We start from the raw sequence: 25,466 nt of genomic DNA on the forward strand, positions 1-25,466 counted from the left end.
TCCTCTGCTCTTGAACTGATTGATATTTCTGGCCCATCCACTGATCACTATTGGTCCTGACAGGGTCACAGCGTGGCTGGTGCTGCCCCCTACAGATGGGTTTTATTTTTCCTTTGCATTCCCTCTTAATAAATTTGCAAATACATTATGGTCTATTTTGTATACAATCAGTTCAATTGAAGTTTATTAATGCAGGGCCGATTCACAACAATTGTCTTGAGAAATATTACCAAAAATAATTTTTTTAGCTTCAATCTTGCATACATCTAGTTATCAAAATACATTAAGCTCAGTTTATTTTTGAAATTAATGTTTCCAGCAGAGCATGGAGTCATTGGGTTGCAGTGTTCAGTCCTGGAGGAGCATGTAGCTGACAGCAGAAAATAGCTTCTTTTGTGTCGTTGACTTTTCAACAATCCCTCTTACCGAGAATACATGTGGCGACAGTGGAGAGGAAAAATGTCCTTTAACGGGAGGAGACCTCCAGTGAAACCTGGCTCAGGTTAAGACAGAACTTGACTGCTCAGACATCAATATGACTAAACAAAGCATGTTATGTCTGAAGGTGACTACTGAACAGCACATTTTAATTCAGAGCTACTCTTCAAATCAATTATTATAAATGAGTCTGTGTATTTTTGTTGGGTTTTTTCTTCAGTTAATGACTAGTTTGACATATTTTCTACATTACATGAATTAAACATCTCAAATAGGGGGAGGATATTTCACTTTATATGTCAAAGATGTGTATATCTTTCCTGAGCATCATAACATTTGTTAAACGCTGATGAATAAAACTTGATGTTTATTTCAAGGGGAAAAGATCTGAAGTGATGGTGAAAACAGCCTCTGTGTTAGAGGACAGTTCTGTCCTGTTCAGCCATCACCATCTACAAACACAAAATTGTTAGTTCAGACATTTTTAATTCTATACATTAATGCAAATTTGATTGCCTGCTGAATGATTTTCTAAATATATAATATATAAAAATAGATGTCTGTCAAATATCTAAACTACAACCCCAGATCTCAGATGAGCTGAAAAGGAGGCTTCATGGAGCAGAGAGAGGAGGAAGTTCAAATCATGTCTTCCACCCATCACACAGGACAAGGATCATATCCCCAACTCCAACATCTCTCTGAGGCATATTTCTACAGCCTGATAGAAATATAGAAGGGACCAGCAAAAGCAAATGAACTGGATTAGAAGAGTTTGGTGTAATGCAGGAGATGTTACTGCGGAATATTGTCTCTGCTGACCAGATGTTAGCTGTTAGCATGTCATACAGTAACAGTATTTAGACAAAGGCCTCTTCAAATTTGTTTCAATATTGTCTGCTACTGGAGATCTTTCTTCCACACAAATTCAAATTCAATTGAAGTAAATTTGAATTTGAATATTTTCTCAGGTGGACATAATTTGTCACAAGACCTCTATCTGTTCTCTGTTCAAGGTCCTAGAACTGTTTGTCATAAACTGCTCAGAGGAAAGTGAATGATATTTTAATTGGAGGTGGAGCTCTTGTTTTGAAAAACAGGGGGCGGTGCTTGGAGCGCTGCTGTTGCGTCACAATTTACTCTAAGTTGCGGGTTATAACATCGTCTTTTCGCCATATTCACATATGTATTGATACCAATGTAAAATATGCAAAATAGGTACAGTGACATAGGCTTTGCCAAGCAGATATTTAGCTGGAATTTAGTACCGAGGACAAATGGCAACGACACATCTCTCAGCGACTTCTCAGGTAAGCTAATGTGTGCTAGCTAGCCAGCTAGCCGCCCTGGCTGTGTTTACGTTCCAGGGCGCAAAAGTCCCCGATTTCATCAAGAAAACAGCCGGGCTTAAGATACGTTAAGTACTTTATCAAGCAAGTGTTAAAGAGTTGATGACTAAATGTTGCTTCATGGACGCTAGCACCATTAGTGTGGATGGTGATGCTAGCTAACTTTCTATTTCCAGTAAACTTGTGTTGATTTTCTGTGCTGACTTGTCAGCTGTACAGAAGCCGCTCGTGCGCCCGAATCCTGCAGTAATTAAAGGTTCACACGAGCTATTTAAACTGAAAGGTTAATACGTTTTCATGGCTGTTACCTGAGTAAACTCTATTTACCCTCAAATCTAGATTATTTCACAACTTTTACCATAATAAGAATATATATATATATCATGTTCGTAACAGTTTTCCAAAGTCATTTTAGTGGAGGTCAAATATGTTGTAAAACTTTCATGTGGAACCTATATTTCATGTTTTCTTTGACTATGGATGTTTAGTTTCTACAGCGGCCAAATCTGAACTTAGCCTGATAAAAATTAGCCCCTTTACATGCAACAAGAGCAGAGCTGCAACATATTCTAAATCATATTAGTACAGATAACCTGACAGAGGAAGATATTCCAACGAAACACTTAGAGCTGCTCACCAGCAGTAGAGACAGTCCAGTAATTTAATCTGCAACTATTTGTATGTAAATGGTGCCAAAAACCAAGATTCTGTTGAACTAATAAGTTGATCTGTTCTTAATAGTTTTAGATGGGAAACACAGTGAAACAAATCAGTAAGTAGCAATGCTAGCTTCGGTTTGTAACAATGATAAAATCAACTTGCTAATAGTATTTAGTTCAACTGTAACATAATAAACACATTAGAAAGTTAACATTTGCTCTCACAAGCTAATTTCTATACCTGTTTATGTTGGATCACAGCAGTGGGAGAACTATCACAATGAGGAAGGACAGGGGGTGCAGTGTTCTTACAAAAGTAGCACCATTTGAGGGAAAATAGACAGGTCTCTGCAGATAAACGGCTTATTGCCAGGAAACATAACCAAACACCAATTTTGCTCATAATATATATTCATTCTTGATGTACCTGCACGTTTTTAAAATGTACCCATGGATTGTTGCTATAGTTCCAAGCACTTACTGTTCCAAGCAGAAGAAAGTCTCACCAGAAAGCCAGCATTGTGTGAGCCATGTCCCACAGATTGAATGGTGCTTGCTTGCTCCGGCAGAGATGTGGTATGGTGTGTTCCTGTGGGCCGCCGTGTCCTCCATCATCTTCCACCTGCCTGCAGCCCTGATCTCCTTGGCCACTCTGCGGCAGCATAAGATCGCCCGGTTCACGCCCATCGCCATCCTCCTCATGGGCATTCTGGGACCAGTTTGTGGAGGGGTTCTCACCAGTAAGCCTTCCACCTCAGTGTGTGTTTGCACTTCTCTTATGATGTTTTAGTCAAGATTATCTAATTTTGTCTGGATAAAACAAGTAGGAGAAATCTTTAAATTATATACATTTTCACTGAAACAAGTAGATTCTTATCTTGTCCGTTTTTCAGAACATAAACTCATTATTTAGAAATTCCTGCAATACATTCATTCACACCTATCATCTTCTGTTTCACATTTTCATGTTGGCAGGTCTACATAAAGTCATGAACCTGTTTGTGTCCCTCAGGTGCAGCCATAGCTGGGGTGTACAAGGCAGCGGGGAAGACCATGATGTCCTTCGAAGCGTTTGTTTTTGGAGTAGGACAGTCATTCTGCGTCGTCCTCATCTCTTTCCTCAGGATCCTCGCCACCCTTTAGCAGAGCCGAGTCTGTCCTGCTGCTGGTTCCCAACCGGAGCTGAGCTGGAAGTGGGACAGAGTTGGACCAAACAAATCCAGCTTTTAGGCTATGATGTCATTTTGTTGTAATCTCAACAGGCCAGACTTTTCTGAACCGTCAAAGCTACAAGTGTGTGAGCTTGAGTATGCACCATGTTACGTTTTGTCATTAGTGTGGATTATTGATCATAACACAGTGCTGTGTGTATCAAGCATCAGTGATTGCGTTATTCCAAAGTGAAAGGAAAACTGCAGGGGGGTGTCGAAAAAATGTTTAAGTTCTCTATGCAGGATGTGAGGGGTTACGGCTTTGCAGTAGTATGACACTTTTCTTTCCTCAGGGTGTGTGTGTGTGTGTTTCTGTGTGTGTGAGACATTGCAGGTAAAACATGAATCTGACTGACAGGCTGCTTCACTGTTAAACCAAAATGTGGTGGTCAGATCAAAGACTTGCTTTATTTCTTGAGGCCTTATTTTGTGTTTTCTGGTTCCTGTTTGTTTGGCATCTGAAGCAGTGAGCAGCAGGTTGCACACTGAAGCCTCCGGGTTTGCTATGCAAGACAAGCTTGAACAATAAACAGACTCCAGTGGTTTAGATGACCTTTAACCCTAGATCCTGAAGTTGTCCATCAGTAACCTGACAGATATGACCAGAGGTTTGGACTATGAGGCATGACTTGTTGGCTTATCAAACAATGTTTAGGTTCAGTTCAAAATGTTTCAGCACTACCAAGCTGGTTCACCTTTTAACTGGGCTTATTACCATGGTAACCTCTGCTGGATGTAAGCAGAACTGACATCAACTGATTATTCTGGTTCCTGTTAGAAGCTGAAGTTTAGAAATAGCACTTAACAGAGTTTTGTGACAGATTTTTAATCTTGATTACTTTGTACAGCTTTGACCTGCGGATACTTTCTTTTACCTAATTCATATTTCTCTAGGCGAACTATGACATAACAGTATAGAGAATATGGTTGAAAATTGTGTCCTGTGATTATAACGGAGGCCGAGTTGTGTGAGAGCAGTTGCTGTCATTTAGGGATTTAATGTTATTTCAGACAAAATTCCTAACATCTTTAACATTAGTCATAGAGCAGTCAACATACTGAAGTAGACATTACTTTGCCAAATCCAGCATGTTCCATCACAGCTCAAAGCAAAGTAGCAGCTGATCTGCTCTCTGTTCAGCCTTCCTTTTATCTGCTCAAAGTCCTGCTCTCTCTCACCGTATCACAGATCCGTAAGACTACGGATCTGAATCTGAATAAACCACTCTGCATGCAGGCTAAAGATGCGTCTGTGGTATTAATACACATATTTGCTCTTTCTTCCATGAGTCCATGTATAGCCAGTCGTAAGGCCTTGGTTGTCTTCCAGAGTGGAGAACCAGCAGCTCCGGGTGTGACGTCACACACACACACACACACACTGCTCTCCATTCTGTTCTTATTCATGTCTGCTAATATTTCTCCGTATATTGGAGTGTTTACTCCCTTCTGTTCCATTCAGACAGAAATAAGGGATTTTTGCAGACTGCCACGTTTTGCCCGGTTTCAGGAGGTCAGTTAGTGTTGGAAGGTCTGGGAGTGTGATTAGTTTTATTTTTAATATTTCTTTTACTAAGCAAGTATTTGATATATTTGGTGATTTTTAATGAACCTTTTTCTAAATGGTTTAAATTAATTGTACATTTTTAGGTTTTCTGACAAAGATCTAAATGGCTCTATTTTTCTGCAGATTCTATTTTTCTGTGTATATTTTTGCTTGGTAGAAGTATCTTTTGCCTTTCAGAGCTTATTAAATCTGCCCCATGTCTGTTATTGATGTTATGTTCCTTTTTGATAATTGTGAATCAAGGTACATGAGTTAACAATTGAACAAATGTATTTTATGTAATTTGTTAGAGAAAATAAGTATTTGCAAATTTTATTTTGTTATTGTAACTTAAAGAAATCTGCTTTTGTTAAAAATATTTTCCTCATTTGCTGTTGTCTCTGTATTTATGAATAAATGCTTGTTTTGGGACATTTTTATACAAATATGTATTCTGCTTATTAGAATACTTCATAATAACAAAATAATGGTAACTGCAAACTCGTCTCACTGCAGAGCTGCACAGATTGAAATGCTGTCAGAATTTCTGCCACTCATCCAGTTGGTCCAGTGGTAGCTGCCTGAAGCAGCTCCACTGCAGCTGGGTTTCCCAGATGTACTGAAAGCTGCTGCTGTGATACCAACCCAACAGGTTCCCTTCCTTTCAAACGGCTTCTAGACTTTGAGGGAATTTTATGACATGCCTCAGAAGGTGAAATAGACTTCACACTCAGTCTTAAATCTTTAGATCCCAGATGCTTGTTATTTTATGGTAAGGTTATTGAAAGCTCTGTAAATATGGTTCACATGTAGTTCAGAAATCTAAAAGCAGTCATCCTGCTGAGAACGCCTCAGCTCAGTCACAGATTTCTAAATATGTGTCCCTTTTTCAAAATTAGTTGTTTTTCCAGGAAACCTAAGCTTTAAATAAAAATAATTTGTCACCATGACCAATAATTTTCCTACATGTTTTCTGATGCAGTGCTAGATATGAACCTGGCTACACTACCTGTGACCCTTGTTTCACTTCTAGACCAGAATGTTTGATTTAGATCTGATGAGAGCAGCTTCTTCCACAGGTTTCCCCATGTGACCTTTGGTGACCTGTAAAAATGTGTTTTGACGGCTTTCTTCCTTCTGTCCACTTTTCCTTTAAGACTGAATTTGTGAACAAATAATTGCCATGTCAGCAGTTTCTCCTTCCTAAGTTGTGGATCTCTGCAGCTCTCCTCCAGTCTTACCACGGGCCTGTGCCAAACATCTGACTTATTTACTGGACTGATTACTGAGGAGTTCACCTGCAAAGGGAATTGATTGTGTTAGATTCTATTTTGCAGTATTATAATAAAGGGAGCTTAATGCATATAAAGGCTACTGACTTCAGATTTTCTTTATTGGAAAAAGAAAAAAAACTATCATGGTCCTTACATTTAACGATGGGGGTCATTTAAAGATTGATTAGTAATGGTAATTTCTCATCACCAATGTAGAGTAGAAAATGTATTTACATAAATAAACATCTTCATGATTCTACAACAGAGAGATGATGGGTTAAGCAGATTCTTGGAGCAAAACTTAGCTAGTAGTTTTATGGGGTTTTTTTTTTTTTACCTTTAAACATCACCTGTTTATAGGATATCATGCAAACAAGTGAAGCACAACCTGGCTGCCAGTTGTTTGACATAAAAGAATAAGAACATAAAAAAGGAAAGATTTTAAAATGTTTTACTCGTTTAATATTAAATATTTTAAAAAATATGTTATTTAAAAAGAGCAGCTGGACTTGCTCACTTATTGAGTTGCCTTTTATTTAACCACTTAGGATTTGAATGTCCAGAATAACTGAGACCAACAAAAAATGACATGTATAACATCAATATTATGTATTTTCATATAATAATGAAAATGTAAAACAAAAAATTAAGGAGCATCAATTTGGTTGCACACCCTTCTTCTAGCTTCTGCATCCAGAAAAGAGCAAAAGTGCCAAGACTCATAAACAGTTGTGGTCAAATACATGTACAATCAGCAGGCCTCTGCTGCCACCCGCAGGACTGATTCGGTAACAGCAGCCATAATGAAGAAAGGCTAATAGAGGTTTTTCCATTCATTCTTTTGAAATGAAATAATTCATCATTATATTCAGCAGTAATTAAAATATTTACTACAATTCTTGGAACAAAAAAATAATGCAATGCTGAGATCAGTGCTTAATTGCCAAAGTTCAGTGAGAATTTTTTTTTTTCACATTAGTTAATAATTACAACTTTATTGGAACAAGGTCCATTCTGAAACTATAACTGACTGACGCAGAACCAGGAAGTAGTGTCAACATGTATTCCCTTCCTTCTCTGTGGGCCATGTAGTTTTATGTTTCATTAAGTGAAGTTTGTGCAGTTATTTATTCCCTTCAGATGAACTGGTTTCATGTACTGAAATTACATAACTCAGTCAAGAGGTCCAGGTTTACTGAACCACAGAGTGCTTTATGTGGAACAGGATTTTACCAACAGGCTAATAACACAGATGGCGAACATCTTAAATATTCTCCTTTCTTATTTTTATCCAGGAAATGCAAACATGGATTTTTACAGTAACTTTTTTGCCTACAGATCCAAGAAGAAATCCTGAAACTTTATCAGTTATTGGTTAATCAGTACACCATGTTGTGGGTGTGTATGAATGGGCTGCAGTCGAGGCAAATATCAGTGTTTTATTTCTAAGGTTTAAAGGATCAAGTGACTTTTTACATTTTATATTTGAAAGTTGATCCTGTGCTGTGCAGTCAGCATATAGCAGTGTGGAACAGACATGGAGAGGCCTAAATGTGGACTATTTTGATAAAAGAAAATTGTGTTTTTGATTTTATTTTTTTGTTTGTTTGCCTATCACATCCACACTTTCCATCGTTAAAAAATAGGAGTACTAGCTGTACTAAGCTGCTTACTTCCAACTAAATCACACAAATCTGTTAAATTTGAACATAATTTCAAATATGCAAGAGTCAGTGTTTCAGCTTCTCTGTGTGAGGTTGCTCTCATCCAAATAAAGACTTCAAGAATAACTACTCTGGACTCTGGGAACCTCTGGTGATTATTTTTTATTTATCATAAGGCACACTATAACAATCTAATCCATCTACATCACCATCAGCAGCAAGAACAAAACAATGCTTGTGGTTAAATGTGTATGTTTTTTGGTTGGAGCACTGGTGAATGTTATCACCACTCAAATGTTGGAACGGGTACAAAGAAGACCATCATCTGGTTTCATCAGATGCTGGAGAAAGATTGACTGGAACTCCAACCTCCTACATCGTCCAGTTCCCCTATTCCTTCTTTTTGTAGTCTTCCAGGTGAGCCATTATCCAGAAAGAGGGAACCAGGATGACGGCGAAAAAGGCTGTCATCCCTATTGCTTGCTCCTGGATGGGGAGACACAGTCATAGTGTTGTTTTATTATCAATATTGTTTCAAGTCATACAAATCAACAAGATGGAAGGAAACTGGAAAGACTGGAAGAACAAATCCCAGGAGTATTCTGAGACTGTAGCACACACTAACTATATGCAATAATACATTAAAACAACAGAATATGAGATCATATCATTTTGCAACAGAAGTTTCTGCTCTCCATCTGAAAGCTGGCACAACTCAACTGTTAACTTTATTACTGTATAAAGATGAGATTCGTCGTTGAAAGTTCACTCCTGGGAAGGAATAGTTAAGGCTGTGAATTTTTAATCACGCAGCAGTTGAAAACAAGCGGTCACTACTCTTCAACCTAGCCGGTCAGAGCTACATGTCCGGGATCAAGGTCGTTGTTACCACCTGTTAGGTAGGCCGGTTCCGCTAGAACATTACAGCTAGACTCGTTACAGAACGTGAAAGTTCCGCAGTTTAGTGTACATACTGAAGTGTAGCCGCCACACTCAGTGGCGCGTGCTATTTATTTGATAGTGTACGTGATGGATTTGGGCGGAACAATGGCGAGATAATGACGCACTTTTTTAAACAAAACGGCTAAATATAGATAAACTTTTAGTCGGGACACAACGAGTCTTTCTCCCGGGAACAAAGATAACAATCCAGTAATATATATAGGCTTAGCTAAAAGGAATTTTGAGAGGGAAAAATAAAGAATTGAGAAGTTTGGCGCAGTTAAAAGTAAACCCCCTGAGCCTACATTCACATGACCCAGACACCTTTTAAACCAAGCTATATGGCCAAAGATTAACAACGGCCTGCGGAAGGAAGAGATGTGGGGTATGGGCCCCATGGAGACTGCAGGTGCCGCGGCTCTAAACTTACCCCAGCAGAGAGGTTTACTTTGGCAGGTTTGGTCGTCACATTGGCCGCAGGAATGACTCTGCTCCTTAGAGCAGTCCTGAACAGCCTGGAGACGGCGGGCAGCGACATGATGAGGCGTAGAGGACGCTTGTGGTCACAGAGACAGGAGGGACAGTTCTTACCAGGCAGTCTGCAGCTACAAGTGACAGATTCTGACTCCCGTAAGTCTGCTGCCTTTCACTTTATCTGCTCGTGCGATGAAGTGGGTGTGGGCGAGCGCGTGTCTGTGTACGTGCAGGACATCCTCTCCTTCTCCTCCCCCCTCCTCCCCCCAGCACTACAATGATGGTATGTAATTGGCTGTCTCACCTTCAGAACGGAGGCTGGTCTGACTGACGTGTCCCCATTTCACTCCGCAAGCTGCAGGAGCGCAACAATTAATCAAACCACTTCATGTCGCCTCTGTACCAAGGCAGGAATAGTGGAAGTCTTCAAATGATAGATTTTCACAATGATAATGAATTAGTAAAAAAAACAAAAACAAAAAAAACCACAATGATAATTAATTAATTAATCTGTCGTTTTAAGTGGTTTTATTGTTAGGTTAAAATCTAAAATGGTATCTCTCCATCCATAGTCTGAAATAAATGGCCGAGAGGAGAGAGTACATCCGGGCAGGCAGGGAGCCAGTCGGGGCCTTCTAAATAATCTCCAAGCATTTAATTTCTCTCTCTCTCTCTCTCTCTAAAAAGACGAATAGACGACTTTTCCTTTTGTCCAAATAACCCAGCTGACTCATGATTGAAAATGCCTCCATGAAGGTATTTAAGTCTAATTGGTTACAAAAAATACAATAAAATAAATAAATAATTATATATATATATATATATATATATATATATATATATATATATATATATATATAGACATCTTACTCAGAAAACGTATATGTTAGTTGTACTGATTCCAGTCAGTGAATTACCAGCTTGTTAACAGCAGCAGTAGGTTGTAGGTTGTGTCATTCCCCTTGACATGGTTGGTGGCTCTTCATCTGAAGCTCAGGTCCTCTACCAGAGGCCTGGGACCTTGAAGGTTCTTTGCAGTGACTCAGCTGTTCCTGGGACTGTGCTCTTCTAGTGTTTTCATAAATTGTTTCATATTCAGAATCACCAAATGTAGAATTGACCTGTATGCCGATGGCTGCTCACACTTCATACATATCCTTCTGTATTTCACTGTCATTATCAAACATCCCAGCACATCCAAGACTATCACCTTTTTATTTCTGCTAGTCACTTACTGAAAGTCTGAAAACAACTATAGAATACAGTGTGTTTTAGGACTTCAATGCAGAGGATATTTATATGTTTACCCCCTCCTCTGCTGTGTCCACTCAACCTGGACCTGGTTTGCCCATGGGAATAGAAAAGGTTCCCAACAAGTCTTCACAACACCTGCCTTCTCACAGTTTACTAGTGAGGTAAAGAGGAAAGGGGAAGAAACATAAAAAATACTTTTAACCATTTTTTTAGATTTTGAAACTTTAAAAAGGATCAATTTGACACGCAACATAACAGGAGGGTTAATCCAATGAGTTCGGTTAGCAGCATCTGTCTGCTTTGTCTTTTATAGAAGCAGCAAAGATTTACATAATTTTTTACAATCAGTTTTTCCATATGTCTTTGAGTTCATTTGCTAATTAATAGCAATGTAGAATCTTTTGAGTTTTTGTACACAAGTTAACTGAGGTTAACATTTTTGACTGATGATTTTTATGTCCTGATGCATAAGACCTTAGAATGTAGAGAATCTGTGCTTTCTTTTTTCCTGACTGCTGGAGATGGGCACCACCAGCCCCCCTCCCCACCCTGCAAGGATCAGCGTGTTCAGATCATGGATGGAAACCTTGATCCACCCATGATGAAGGTAGTTTGTCTCCCTTAAGTACAAACTTAAAATAACTTCATAGTTAATGCCAACATCAACTGATTCTATGATATTGCTGTCTCTTTTTCTACTTCTCACATAAAAATGTGAATATATTGAAAGCACAATGTAAGTTTTTTCACCTGGAAAGTGTGTTGTAATTGATCCTTCTGTGTTCTGGTAGCCTGATGTGTTTGCAGTACTGTAGTGTGTATGAAGCATGTAATGTACAAAGTGGCAAAGCAGAATAATTAAAGACATTAAGTAACTGAAAAGTGTACTACATTAGAAATTATAGTAAACCAAAAGTGTAATTGGAGTGTATTGTGATCACACTACTAATATATAAAACATGTAATGCTTATATACTTAGAAGCATTCTAAATATATTTTAGATGTAATTCGATCACAAAATAGTACACTTAAGATATACTAATCAAGCATGTTTATATTACATAAAAAGTCATATACTTAAGCTAAACAAATTATAACTTTAGTTGTTCCAAAAAAGTATGTGATAGTACATTTGGTACACTTTAAATTGTCATTTTCTACAATTTAATTACTATTAAAATTACGATTAAAATACACTTAAAATTAGTTGTTCCAAAATAACACACTACAAGTATACTGATTATTAGTCTGGCTTCAAGTATGCTCAAGTATGCTAAAATTTAACATGCTTAGTATATTTATTTTTCTCCTGGGCTATTTATAAATTTGGCTGATGATCTCTGTTTAGTTAGTTAGTTAGTTAGTTAGTTAGTTAGTTAGTTAGTTAGTTAGTTAGTTAGTTAGTAAGACTGCATTTATATAGCATTTTTCAAGATTTTGGCCACAAAGTGCTTTACAGAAAAAAGCAAAAGCAAAATTAGAACATAATCAAATCAAATGAGAATTAATAGGGCCTCTGCATGATCCAGTTTCCCAGTTCTAGGGGATATAAATTTATTTATTTAGTTACTTGATTATTACACAAACAGCAGAGGGCAGTAGAATGCAGCAGCTGACTGAGCACCCCTGAACAAAAGTAACGAAGAAGAGACCAGTGGGCTCTGTCCAGTCAGTGTTTGTGAGTTGATTATGACCATTTTTCTTCCCCGTATCACTTAATTTACATATTGTTGCGCCCCTTTTGCTCCCAGACACACCTCTGTCACATTTCAACACTTAAAGTTTGTTTTTGTTTTTTTGTCTTCTTTGTACGGGCAGTCGCTAGACATTCCTGCAGTTTTTGGTTCCCAGAAAGCAAGAGTGACGGAATTTGACGAGACACCAGGTGTTTCCTGCTCCCTGTTGTTAGCTGAAGCTTATGGGAGGTTTTGTCTTCTGGAAACCAACTTTATGCCCTCGCTGGTAAGTGTCTGAATTTATTTGAATTCTAGATAATATTCTTTTAAACGGTGTCGTTAGCATGAGCTAACTAACAGTGAGGATGTTAGCTGAGGTCCAATCCTGTGAGTTGCTGTTTTATAGTTCTATCTCGTATTCAAAATAAAAAGAGAGTTTAGTATCCGCGTTGGCTGCCCGCGTGGACAGGGAGGCTCCCACACTGTTAGTTTGCCGTGAGGGCAGGTCGCTTTGTTAGGCTGGGGCAGACTGCCTCTACTTTACAGCCTCACTGAAGCAGAAGATTACAGCTGAGCTTCGGTCTTCCTCTGTCACAGAGAACTGCCTCTCCTGTCATTTCCCAGTCTGTTACAGTGATTCTGAAGTCAGTGGACTCTCTGGGATGATTACTATAGTTTTTATTTGGCTACTGTAACAAAGTTTCAGTTGTCTGATGCCCAACATGTACAGTGTCATGTGCATGTTAGGGAAATGTTTAATGTTTACCCATTAAACATCTTCACCAAATTTTGTTGATCATGATGGATTTATAAAAGCAACAAAAATGGTTAAACATTCAAAGGGGTGAATACATTTTATTGGCACTGAGTGAAACATGGTGGTGGCTGCATAGTGTTGCAGGGAGTCTTCTTTGGGGACCAGGAGTCTGTTCCAGAATTAAAAAGGCATATGAAAATTGTCGTGATTATTGTGTGCCAATTGATCACCTTTATCAATATTATCATGGCTTTGTTAAATATATACAAAAAGTGTTGTTTGAGGATGAAGGTAATTCATTAATGGGGAAGCCAGCAGTCTGTTATTATTGTTGTGGTTGTTAATTATAATAGTAGTAGTAATACTAGTATGAGTTTAATTGTAATTTCATTCTTAAAACAGTATTAGTAATCCTAGGATATTTTGCCTTTGTAATCATTACCATCATTGTAATCATTGCTCATCCATACCTGGAAGAAGATAGAAATCCTGTTGGAGGCTTAAAGAGGCTGGAGAGACATTAGTGACATGCTGTACCTTGCCCTGCTGTTCCCTCTCCAGCCTTTGGACTCGGGACCTGTAGCTTCCTCTGGGTGTTCTTCCATACAGATAAACACATTTATCCACCATCGCTAAAATCACATACTCCAGACAGAAGTCATTGAACAGAGAACAGGAGCTGAGATGAGTCAGTGGTTCAGACACTCATCAGGGAAAAGCCCTCAATTAAGACCAGAATTGCATGATGTTGGTTGACAAATAATTCTAGAGATGATGTGACATCATTTGGAAGAAATGCACATTTTCTCACTCTTCTCTTCTCTTCTGCGTTGACATTCCGATGTCTCCAATACTCTGCAACTTTTAGCATCTGAAGTGCTGTCATCTGGGTCAGATGGAAATATTTACTGAGCCAAAATATCTATTGGCATGCAAAGTGCCCATTCCTAACACTTCCAGTATAATAGCCAACAAATATGGTATTCCAAATATTTTTTGCAGTGTCAACATTATGCTGATATGCAGTATTTCTTCAAACTGAGACACCCCTAGTACCTCCTGTCTCCTTCACTGTGAACGTCGTTGTGAAATCTTAAAAGTTGTTCAGTTGTTCATCAAATCTTAAGTTTTTCTGATCAAATCAACATATTAAGTTAACATGTTAGTTTTTTTTCCTCAATTGATGTCACGTCATTGTTTTTTTCTACTGAATACACTGTGATCACTATCAAATCAACTTGCACTGATATTGCTAAACATTTTAATTTATATATTGATTAACTTGCTTCATGACTGATTTTTTTTCTGATCTTAGAAACGTCTTCCTGTACTTACCAAGATAAGTACCATTCACAGTCTCCATTGTTGGCTTTGGTGAGCCTGCTTCGTGGTACATCTGCTGCTAACATCATATAGAACTTTTAGCAGATATTGGTTCAGTACTCCCAGACGTTATTAGAAACTAGGTCACTTGAAAACAGACTTTGTGTTTTGTAGCCGATTCGTAAAAATAACACAAGTTGCTTCCTTGGCTACACAATGTATGGCAAACATATCTTTATCACAACATCAATGTGCACATTGATGTTGTGATATTGCACTTGCAATAGGCTAATTTATTGCAAGTGCTATGAATTCACCTTTTTATCTCATAACAGTTTAATATTCATCCTGTTGGATGGATTCTTCTTGGAGTAGATGCTCATACCTGATGCAGACGTTGGTGACCGAGATGCTGAAGATCACAGCAGCACCGGGGAAACAGATCTTTTATATTTTTACAACACTAGGTTTGGATTTGGCTATCAATTAGTATTTAGTGCCGAAGGTGATTATTAACTAAATTAGTCATTTACATAAAAATTACTAAGTCAGGAGGACCACCTGATTATCAAGACACAATAGCCAAAATAGATGGCTAAATTGGCCATCTATTTTGGCCAAAAATAGATGGCCAACCAGTCAACTCCCCTGACCCCAAACAGTTGTTCTCACAGAAAACCCCACACACAGACATCGAATGATAAAAATCATCATACGGTGACATCACACCTCACACCGACTGGGTTCTTCGTTGAAGCTATTAAAGTGGGCAGTCCATAAGTTAGCAGTCTATATAAATTACAAAATCTAACAAAACAACAGCTTTTAACTTGAGAAAGAGAGATGAGATGCTAACGTCACTTTAAAGCTATTCCTAGTCAAGTTAATGAACATCTTTTATGTGTGTGTCTGTCTGGGCTCACTCCTCTAGCCGACCATGAACCTTTGTTCCTTGATGCTCCAGCTGAGGCCATGGGTGGGTGTTCACTTCCTCTGCATCCTGCTGCTCCTCTCCAGCATCTGCCTCACAGCGCTAGTTGCGTCTAAGTCAGGTAAGCATCATCAAGTCCAGTTCAATGCAGCAGACTCCAACTGCACCACAGGATGCAGAAGCTGTCAGGTGTGCTGCTGCTGGTATTCCCTCCTAGCAGATTGTATACAGTCTTTTTCTTTGTTTCCAAGGTAATGAAATGACGAGCAAGAATGGAACAGCTGAAGGCTTCCCAAACGCCAGTGTTGCAGTGGATACTGTGGAAAAGGGCAAAACAAATAATACATTGACTAAATTCCTCTTCAATAAAACAACCGTAGATCAATCTCAGCAGTTGTCATCCATCTCTTCACCCACGACTGCTGTACGTGCTCAGTCTGTAGGTAATGGTTTAGCTAAGAACCCCCTTCCATCATCACCTGCAGAGCCTGTTGGGACTTCTCAGACTGTTTTACAATCGACTAAAACAACTTCTGAAGCCCCAATGACACCTCTGTCCACCAAAACACTAGCAAAAAAAGTACTATCTACAACAACACCTATGTCCACCAAACCACCGTCTGCAACTCAAACTTCAACACTACCACCTACCAAACCACCGTCTGCAACTCAAACTTCAACACTACCACCCACCAAACCACCGTCTACAACTCCTACTTTAACATCTCTGCCCACCAAGGCACCTACAACATCAAAAACAGTTGAAAACCCTCCAAATACGAATGCTATGATCACCATTTTGCCCACAGGCAAGAAAAGTTCATCATCATCCTCTGTGGTACCCACACAGAAGTTAACTACCAGGAAATCAACTCTTTCACCCACATCTTTAAGCACAGAAGCCACATCCATGCCTCCTAGCAGAACCACTACTTCTGGCGGCCGCAGTAAGTCCGCTGCTTCTGCAACACGGGTTCCGGTGGTGGAAGTGGCTGGAGCAGCTCTGACCCGGCAGCTGGTGGACACAGCTTCTTTACTAGCTGTCCTGTTGTTTGGCCTGCTCTTCTTCCTGGTCACGGTGGCAGGTGTTTGTCACGCAGGCATATGAGAGCTACAGGAGGAAGGATTACACCCAAGTCGACTACCTGATCAATGGCATGTACAGCGACTCTGGAGTGTGATGCAGGAAGACACGTGGTTCTGGACCTTGATCTTGCACAATATGACCACAGTGGCTGCTGTTTGTTGAAGAAGTTGGAATAAAGTAGCAAATGGAACAGATGGGAAAACAACCTGGACTATTTTATTCTTTCCTTCATGTTTTCCTTTGGCTTGTGTAGCGTTTTGTTTCTAACACTCGAGCCTGAACTTTGAGGATGAAGAGCAGCCTTAATGAGTTCATGTGTAGATCAGCTGTCAGTGTTGAAGGCACACGATATTCATCCTGTCCACATCACATTTCTGTTGATCATTATGACCATAATATTTCTAATACCTTTTCAGACTGAACTGAAATATGTGGGGGAAAAAACTATCAGCTCTTTCCAACATGGCAGCCAATTGTTAAATGCTGTCTTGAATGAATTTTTTAACATTTCATAAACCATCATTTCTTTTCAAACTGAAACTTGACTTGAATGTGTCTATAAATATAACATCTGAAATGCCCCTGCTTTAATACTGATAACAGTTTCTCTTTAAAAACACCTAAATCTAGTAGCATTTATTTTTTATAGGATTCTGTTGAGAGGTTATAAGTAGTAATATTCTATCTTCAGGAGATAACTTGGTGTCCTTTTAGTACAGATATAATTTTTTTCCCAGAGGCTGAAGCTAACAGCTAATTTAAAACCAAAGCATTCCTACAGTATCAAACATTCTCCATTTTAAAGAAATTTAGACCAATTCATTAGATTTATTTTTTTATGAACCATCATACAACTTTCCCATTTTTAATAAATGATTATAAAAGTGGAAGCATGTGGTCAGTTGTAATGAAGACTGATATTTATAACATCAGTCTGTATTATCATATTGTCATTATACAATATTTACCTGAATTTGAAAGCGTTTAGATTTCTTAATTGTATTAAAGTGACTCTGGCTGGATATACTAACATGGTCCATTTTGTTGTATTTGATGTGGCATGACCACAAAGAGCTCTGGACATTTTTCCCCTTTGGCATTTTGTACAACTTTGGTTGTTTTCAGTCGGGCTATTTTTGTTAGGAAACTAACTTTAATTACTAATTACAAATGACAAATTTTACTCTAGCAGTAGATTATTTGCTATAAACTGCTGTTAGGAAACTTACCCTCCAGTTAGTACCAAGTATTGACAGAAGGTCAGCTGAAGGGAGCCACTTGGAACGCCATGATGCATTTTGCATGCATGCAGCTGCCAGCAGGCTACGGGGCGAACTGAGCCGGAGCTTCTCACCACCATAACTTATCATGTTAACAAGCAGAAGATCAAACATTCACTCTGTAAAAGTCTGGAGGTGTTTGAGTGCAGGACAGTTTTAATAACTCATAACCTCTCAGCGGAATGACTCTTCAAAAAGTTTCATTGTAAATCAGAATCTCTTCTCAGAACAAGTTGATACATCAAGACGATCACTATGTCACGAACTATGAACAAATCATATTATACTACAGATGTTTTATGGGTTGGTTCACATAGTTTTCCACACATTATATTCTGATAGAAAGGGAAGCAGGGCTGGTACGACATTGAAAGCTCCTGTTCATGTATTCTACATGATGAAGCTCAGTGTCCATACCAGGACTCGGACAGATCTTTCCTTCCATAGCCTTACATTTTCAGTTCGGTTTTCTACACTCTTTTTCACACATATTAATTTAGTCATTTCTTGTGTGCATGTTGCCTGTAGCAGAGGTGGCTTGTTGATCTGACTAACTGCACTGAAGAGGTTCAGCATCACTGATTGAAACAAACATTTTCAGTTCCAGCCCGCTGACCCACTGACTCAGAGTTCCAGCAAGGCGCTCACTGGGAAGAATGTAACTGTTATCAAAGGACACAGTTTGTTTTGTTTTAAATCTAGATCTGCATGAAAAGACTGAATATGTGAGAACCATCTGTATGGTTTGAGGCCCAGAGTACGTCCCAGGTAGAAACCTGGAGCTGTTTGGACCTGGCAGATGAAGTTTGGGGTAGCAGAAGACCAGTGGAGGCGTTAAAGTCACTCCTACAACCTTTTCTCAGCCAGCGGATCACAGTTTCGTCTGCTGGCCTCATGTAATTTTTACATTTCAGCTTGTCTTAAAGCCTCCTTAAGTCTTACTTGACCTGTTAGATGGCTACATATCTCATTCTGGTTTAATTGTCTATGAAAGCACAGGAGGTTTTTTGAAACAAAGCTCCAAAATGTTTGTTAAATTTTGTAAAATTCCATTAAACTTAATTGAAGTAGACGATGCGTTCCTTCACAACTGTGTTTATTTTGAGTTTGACTTCACTGGAAGCTTTTGAATGTACTTAATCTTCATTCTTCCATATGATACGTGTTAATGACCTCATTCTGTTCCTTACTACGGTTCAGATTTACATGGTCTTGGAGGTACCTAATTGTAATTAGTGTGTGTGTGTGTGTTTAGAAGTCCATGGTTGTAAAGATTTTGAAAACACCTTATCATTTTTGGAAATTGTTGTTTTTTTGTTCCTTTTTATTTTCTCTTTAACTGAGTGTGCTTCCAATAATGTTGACTTTTTTAATACATCTATTAGTTGTCTGGAGATATTGTTTTCTTATCAAGAATCCACAATGCAGCACTTTTGTATCTTCTTTTTCTGGTGCCAAATTCTGTTTGATATATTTTTTTCATGACCAAAAAAGGCAGTATGTATGGTTTAGAGTGATTTTTAGAAACTTTTGCCAAATAGTTGCTTAAAGCACATTGTTTTCTGATAAAGCCAAGGGAAATTTAAAGCCATAATGAGTTTGTGACCAATGTAACATTTGAGCGGTGCTCACAGCTCACACCCTGGAATGTTATTGGTGTGACAGAATATTTTTGTTGTGCATGTGAGATGCCTTTGAGTTGAATAATTTTGATTTTTTTTTTTTGCACGAAAAACTGTTTTCTCAGTAAATTGTTCATGGAAGCAGAGAACCTCCATTAGCCATATTTAAGACTGAGTTATCTGTCGTGCCAGTCTGTGTTCAAGGTTTCAGATCAGTGTGTTTGTCATGTCAGTAGGATTGTAATAAAGTGATGTTTATGTTTCTGATGTCGGTTGGAAACAGTTGTGTGTTGGATTGATCTGTGTTTGCAAAAACTGATGTCGAGAAATGAGGAATGATGTCACCTGCTATGTGCCAAGCAAATATTGTACTGATGCACTTTTCAGATATATTTTTACTTTGTAGAAAATGAATAATAAAGAACTTAACAGAGATCTTTATGTTGTTTGACTAGGTCATTATTACTGATGAATGCATGTCAGTCTAGATGGACGTCCATGTCCTGGTTGGTCAGCAGCTGCTCCATCCTGACATGACAGTGTTATCTGTTGTGTGTTGTTGTAAACAGAGACCTTGAATCTTAATGGCACTCACCTTAAGTAATGTTTTGGAAAAATATACTTCTAGTAATAGTTTTACTATTTTTTTTACTTGAGAAATGTCATTTTAAAGCAACGCTACTCTTACTTGAGGATGATTTCTGGCTATTCTGTACAACTTGAGTTACTTCACTGAGAGAAAACCAGGCATGGTTCAACCAAAACTGCACCAAACACAATATTAATAATGTTAAAGTGAGACTTCTTGCTTGTATTAGGGCTTCATGGTTCTAATGTTATTTTCCATCTGCTTTGTCATTTTGAACCCAAGTGAATATAGAATCTAAACTGCTTTTTATTATAGTCTTTAAAATACCATGATTTGAATATAGTAATTTATAATTTTTTGTTTCTCTGATTACATATTTTTTTTAAAAAAAGAAATCTGACATTGTGATCAGTTACTCAGTACTGAATCAAAAGGCTGAATTACCACCTCAGCAGTCAGTCAAGTTCTCCAGAATCCTGCTAATGACCTCAATATTTGACTCTTGTGTGTTTAAGCAGAGACATATGCTGAAGGTTGCAGGACACCTGGGGCTGAAGACCCCTAGTCTGGTTTCTTTTTCTCTTCAGCCTAGGTAAGACACCTCTGACATTGTCTCTGGGTCAGGAGTGGTTTGACATGGGGAAAGCCATGTTTGTAGCCCATGTTTAGCATTTGTCTGTGTGGTGGCTCTTCTGGAATGAATTTAGCTTGACATCCTCTTAAGGTTAAGGGTCTTCCTGTTGATGGTGCATTGAACTTAACTGAAAACTGATGAACAGTGGATAAGGGGCTAACACTTAAAGAGACACACATAGATAGATGGATAGTTAGTCAGATTATGTATTTTTTCTGAGGCATCCTTCCCATATCTCTTAGTTATCTAACATCTCAGGAACTTCTGTCTGTTTCATCTTGAGTCTCAGGACCAGTTACTAAAGCTATCCACTAACTTGGAGGATGGGAGAAATCTTAAGCTTTGTTGTCAACCAAGAATACCCCACCCACAACCCTATGAGCAACAGTCCTCAGTAAGAGACCTCTGACTGCTATACTTTCTGCCCTCTGCATCAACGTCCACAAGTCTGAAAATTCTTTAATAATGAATACAATATTTCATTTCTTTTTGAGATGAGGTAGTTTTGAATTTAATGAATTACTTCCAAACTTGTAGAGACAAAAATTACATATACAGTATAACCTGTCTACATGATGTGCATTCAAAGATCTAAAAGAAAAACAACACATCATACTTCAATCTAAAGAAATGTAAGAACAGATAAGAATAAAGTCATTACCATCTATTATTCAGAGAAGGTTACAACATCATTTTAAAGCAGTGGTTCTAAACCTGGGTTCGATCGAACCCCAGGGGTTCGGCGGAGCCTCTGCCGCGGAGGTAAAGACACACTTGTGTAAAGTCGCTGATTGACCACCGCCCACGCTTGGCCATCACTTGCTGACAGCGGATCATGTTTACAATTGCTCAGCAATCAGTGCTGCGGGGAATTTAGGCAGTATCGGCTGTCGTAGTGTACGTCGCAGTATTTTTTTTCTTTTGCGTTACATCGCAAAACGGCTCGCAATACTGTACTGGCGTTGCATATTCATAGCTTTCTTCGCCGTATTTATGGTATGGTTTCATGAATGTTAGTATCTTTTTGTGAAATATCTGAAGTTTTATATCTTTCTTTAGGATAGAAAGGCGCCACAAACCTACGATATAAACAGAAACTTTCCGTAAGTAGGAAAGAAATAAAAACACATTATAATTTGGACTATTTCTGAGTTATTATCGCGGGTAATAAATCATCTGACAGTTTTGATTGTGTCTCTGTTGTGTTCGTAGTCTGAATGGTTTAAAGAGCTGCTTTCAGTGCCGCTCCATCTTAGCCTTAACAGACATAAACATGCAGTAATAAATCGATTTTCAATCTGTTTTTTGCACCAAACAGTTTTTACTATTAACAAGTTTTTATTATTAAAAACACGACAAACTAATGATGGTAAAGGGCCGCACTAGGGTAACTCGGGGAATCGCATCTGTCCGTGTATCAATCAACTCCAAACCACTTCTTTCTTTGTTCTGTCACAATTATCGATTTATTCCATTTTGATGATCATGCTCCAAACTTTGCCAGGACTGACCGCCCCGCTCACCCGCTTCCTAATACACACAAAGCCAGTATCCTTCCCATTCATACCTGGTGACGTCACTCCCTCCTCGACACACCTAAGTGTCAAATCCGCTGCTCCTGTCATATCAATAATTACTTATTTCATTCATATGGCTCTTACAGAGCCTCAGTGAAAAGTTGTTTATTATTATTAACTGTTTGGTGCAAAACACTGATTGAAAATCGATTTTTTTTTTTTTTTTTGCATGTTTATGTCTGTTAAGGCTAAGATGGAGCGGCACTGAAAGCAGCTCTTTAAACCATTCAGACTACGAACACAACAGAGACACAATCAAAACTGTCAGATGATTTATTACCCCGCGATAATAACTCAGAAATAGTCCAAATTATAATGTGTTTTTATTTCTTTCCTACTTACGGAAAGTTTCTGTTTATATCGTAGGTTTGTGGTGCCTTTCTATCCTAAAGAAAGATATAAAACTTCAGATATTTCACAAAAAGATACTAACATCATGGAAAACTAAATATAAGAGTACGCGACCGTAGAAAGAGTATGAATTGCTGAACCAGTACGTATTGCGGGTCTGCGAACGATTGCACGCTTGCGCAATGAAACGTTTCTCCTCCTCTAATCCATACTAAATATGTCGAGCAAAAAAAGAGGAAAATGAACAGACTTTGCTCTGAAGATGCACTTGCCAAGGTGAAGCCACGCCTCTCTGAACTGGTCTCCCCAAAACAACAGCAGAAGTCACACTGATTTGCAGGTATGTAATTTGTGCAATACTTTATTCTGGCCCCCAAAAAGTATTTTGTGGATTCAAAATGACAAAAAACAAACTAAATTTAAAATAAAAAAAAATTAAGTTATTAAAAAATTTGTCATTCTTTGAAAAAATCCAAATGTATTTTTAAATTAGTAAAATAGTAAAAAAAATATTTTGAGGGCTGAAATTCTTTTATGGGGCCAAAATATTTTTGGGGGCCAGAATAAAGTAACACTGTAACTTGCTGTGAGTTCATATCTATGTCTTGAATTTGGAAAAAGAAAAAAAAAAAGTTATTTATCACTAAAGAAGGGTTCGGTGAATGCGCATATGAAACTGATGGTTTCGGTACCTCAAAAAAGGTTAAGAACCACTGTTTTAAAGGCTGTTGAACTTTGGAAAGCTATAGTGAGAACCATTATGCACAAATGGAGAAAACATGGAGCAAGAGTTGCCGGCCTCCCAGAGTTACAGAATGGACTCTAAGAGCAACTTGTCTTCTTAAAAATACTAAGAAAAGGAACTGACTCAACCTGTCCAAATTAAGCATTATATTTATTTGAATGACATTGAGGACACTAAGTATAGGTGTTCTACACTGACACCTATTATCCAGTTTGGTCAATTGTATTAACCAAACAGTAATCCAGTTTGTTTCTGTTTCTTAGTTTGATCATCATTTGATCCATCATCTAACATACTTATCCCTAGTGGGCTTGGGAGGAGTGCTGCTGCCTATCTCCAGCAATCAACAGGTGAGAGGCGGGGTCACCCTGGACCCTGGACAGGTCACCAGTTCATCAGGGACATATGATGAACATATGCATCATATCATAGGCAGCACAGAGACAAAACAGCACAAACAATAACACACGCATACATGGAGAGTTTAGAGAGACCAATTAACCTAACAGTCATGTTTTAGGATTGTGGGAGGAAGCTGGAGTACCCAGAGAGAAGCCACGCATGCACAGAGAGAACATGCAAACTCCATGCAGAAAGACCTCAGGTTGGGAATCGAACCGAGGACCTTATTGCTGCAAGGCAACAATGCTACCAACTACACATCTGCTTTCATAACAGAATACATAAATTATGTAAATATAAGGCATTGATATTTGTAAAATCATGTTTAAGTACAAGGCTGTACTTAAGTTGATAAAATAAGAGCTGTTTGGGAGCCGAAAGAGCCAAACCTCCCCTTATTAGGAACAACTAGTTATGTGGATTAAGGGTAGTTGCGTTTTCATGTTGGGCTGTTTTTTTTTTTTCACTTAGTAAATAAAAATCCTCATTTGAGAACAGCTTTTTGTTTTTATTCAGATGATCTTTGACACTAAAATTGCACTGTTTTTCTGACACATTCTGATGTCAGACAAAGAGATCAAAGCAAAGACATTTTTTCAATATTTATGAAGACACAAACTGGAATAAATATTCCACCTGTGAAATTTAAAATCTGGACTTTGAAATGTTCAAACTGAGTTCTTCTCAGAAATGATTCTCTGTGCGTGCAAACATCTGGAAGACCCACCTGTTCCTTGTTACTCATGGATGAAGGTATTTCTCCCACACAGCTATATTACTCCTGAGCCTGGACTTGGACAGACTGAGGAACGCAGACCAACGCAGAGACGGGTTTGATATTTGTAGAGATCAAAGCAAGGCCAGTGGCTGTGGCGACTGCTGAAAGAAAACATGTTTCATAGCAGCATTCCAGAAACAGGCTGAGGCTGGAAGGGTGGAAACTGGAGGAGTAGAATGGCTGCATCAGGCTTCTTCAGGTTAACTATACACCATCAGCTGCAGTACGAATCGTTGGATCCCTTCTAGGTCCTTAATGTTGATTTGATGCACTATTAACAAGACTTTCCCCCGCCCCGTTGGTTCACTGCTAGCCCAGCTTCACTCTTAACCTATTCATGAACAATACTAGAACTGGTCAACATAGGACACTTTTCAGACAAGCCAATAAGTGAAATCTGAAATATTTTGGAGACTTTACTTAAACTGAAAAAATGCAGAACTGAGAAACAAAACCCAAACTAGTAATCTGGTAGTCATGAAATTCTCCATATACTGCAGTATGTTCTCGTTTTGCACAGATTGTTTCATATGGGAATAATTTATAAAATAAAAACCACAGGACAAAAGCTTTTCTCGAGTTAAGTAAATTACACTCACAGCTAGTGTTGTAACAAAAACAATAATACCTGCTCTGTGTTGGATTGTGGTGAGGAACAGCTGCCTGGCTCTCTTCACGTACAGAGAGAATCAGAAGGGGAAAACATGTGCTTTGAGTTTACAGGGCCTTTAAAGTGGAGGCCAATTGGAGAAGAAAAGAAATGCCTTTAAAAAGGAGAAAAGAAATAACTGGCTTAGCTGTAGGTGTGTGTGAGGACAGAGATCTGTAGATTTTAAAAGTTTGTTTTCATCAGAGGCAACACTACATGTCTATCTTAATCATAGAAGCACTATCCATAGTCT

At 38.5% G+C, this 25,466-nt stretch overlaps 2 protein-coding genes across 4 annotated transcripts; both read left to right on the top strand.

Annotated features, from left to right (window-relative positions):
• The first annotated feature begins 1,528 nt into the window (after positions 1-1,528).
• tmem170a (transmembrane protein 170A) lies at positions 1,529-5,649 on the top strand. Its single transcript, XM_032546873.1, has 3 exons — positions 1,529-1,748; positions 3,016-3,186; positions 3,459-5,649. Exons 1-3 carry the CDS (start codon positions 1,646-1,648, stop codon positions 3,587-3,589), a joined length of 405 nt encoding a protein of 134 aa, XP_032402764.1. The 5' UTR covers positions 1,529-1,645; the 3' UTR covers positions 3,590-5,649.
• Positions 5,650-12,419: 6,770 nt separating this feature from the next.
• LOC116708837 (uncharacterized protein PB18E9.04c-like) lies at positions 12,420-19,921 on the top strand. Of its 3 annotated transcripts, none has more exons than XM_032546907.1 (4): positions 12,420-12,490; positions 12,631-12,774; positions 15,500-15,620; positions 15,751-19,921. In XM_032546907.1, exons 2-4 carry the CDS (start codon positions 12,763-12,765, stop codon positions 16,605-16,607), a joined length of 990 nt encoding a protein of 329 aa, XP_032402798.1. In that variant the 5' UTR covers positions 12,420-12,490; positions 12,631-12,762; the 3' UTR covers positions 16,608-19,921. The 3 variants fall into 3 exon arrangements, with proteins under 3 accessions (XP_032402798.1, XP_032402808.1, XP_032402791.1); XM_032546917.1 differs by lacking the exon at positions 12,420-12,490 and having other exon boundaries at positions 12,497-12,774; positions 15,751-15,815; positions 15,918-19,921; XM_032546900.1 differs by lacking the exon at positions 12,420-12,490 and having other exon boundaries at positions 12,497-12,774.
• The last annotated feature ends 5,545 nt before the right edge of the window (positions 19,922-25,466 follow it).

Source organism: Xiphophorus hellerii, chromosome 2, assembly GCF_003331165.1.
Source record: "Xiphophorus hellerii strain 12219 chromosome 2, Xiphophorus_hellerii-4.1, whole genome shotgun sequence".
NCBI classification, from domain to species: domain Eukaryota; kingdom Metazoa; phylum Chordata; class Actinopteri; order Cyprinodontiformes; family Poeciliidae; genus Xiphophorus; species Xiphophorus hellerii.

Bases quoted from the DNA above. Each gene is read 5' to 3' on its own strand.
- tmem170a (XM_032546873.1), top strand. From the start codon at position 1,646: ATGCAAAATAGGTACAGTGACATAGGCTTTGCCAAGCAGATATTTAGC. The intron at 1,749-3,015 runs GTAAGCTAATGT...TTGCTCCGGCAG, and splicing joins ATCTCTCAGCGACTTCTCAG to AGATGTGGTATGGTGTGTTC. The intron at 3,187-3,458 runs GTAAGCCTTCCA...TGTGTCCCTCAG, and splicing joins TTGTGGAGGGGTTCTCACCA to GTGCAGCCATAGCTGGGGTG.
- LOC116708837 (XM_032546907.1), top strand. The intron at 15,621-15,750 runs GTAAGCATCATC...TTTGTTTCCAAG, and splicing joins GCTAGTTGCGTCTAAGTCAG to GTAATGAAATGACGAGCAAG.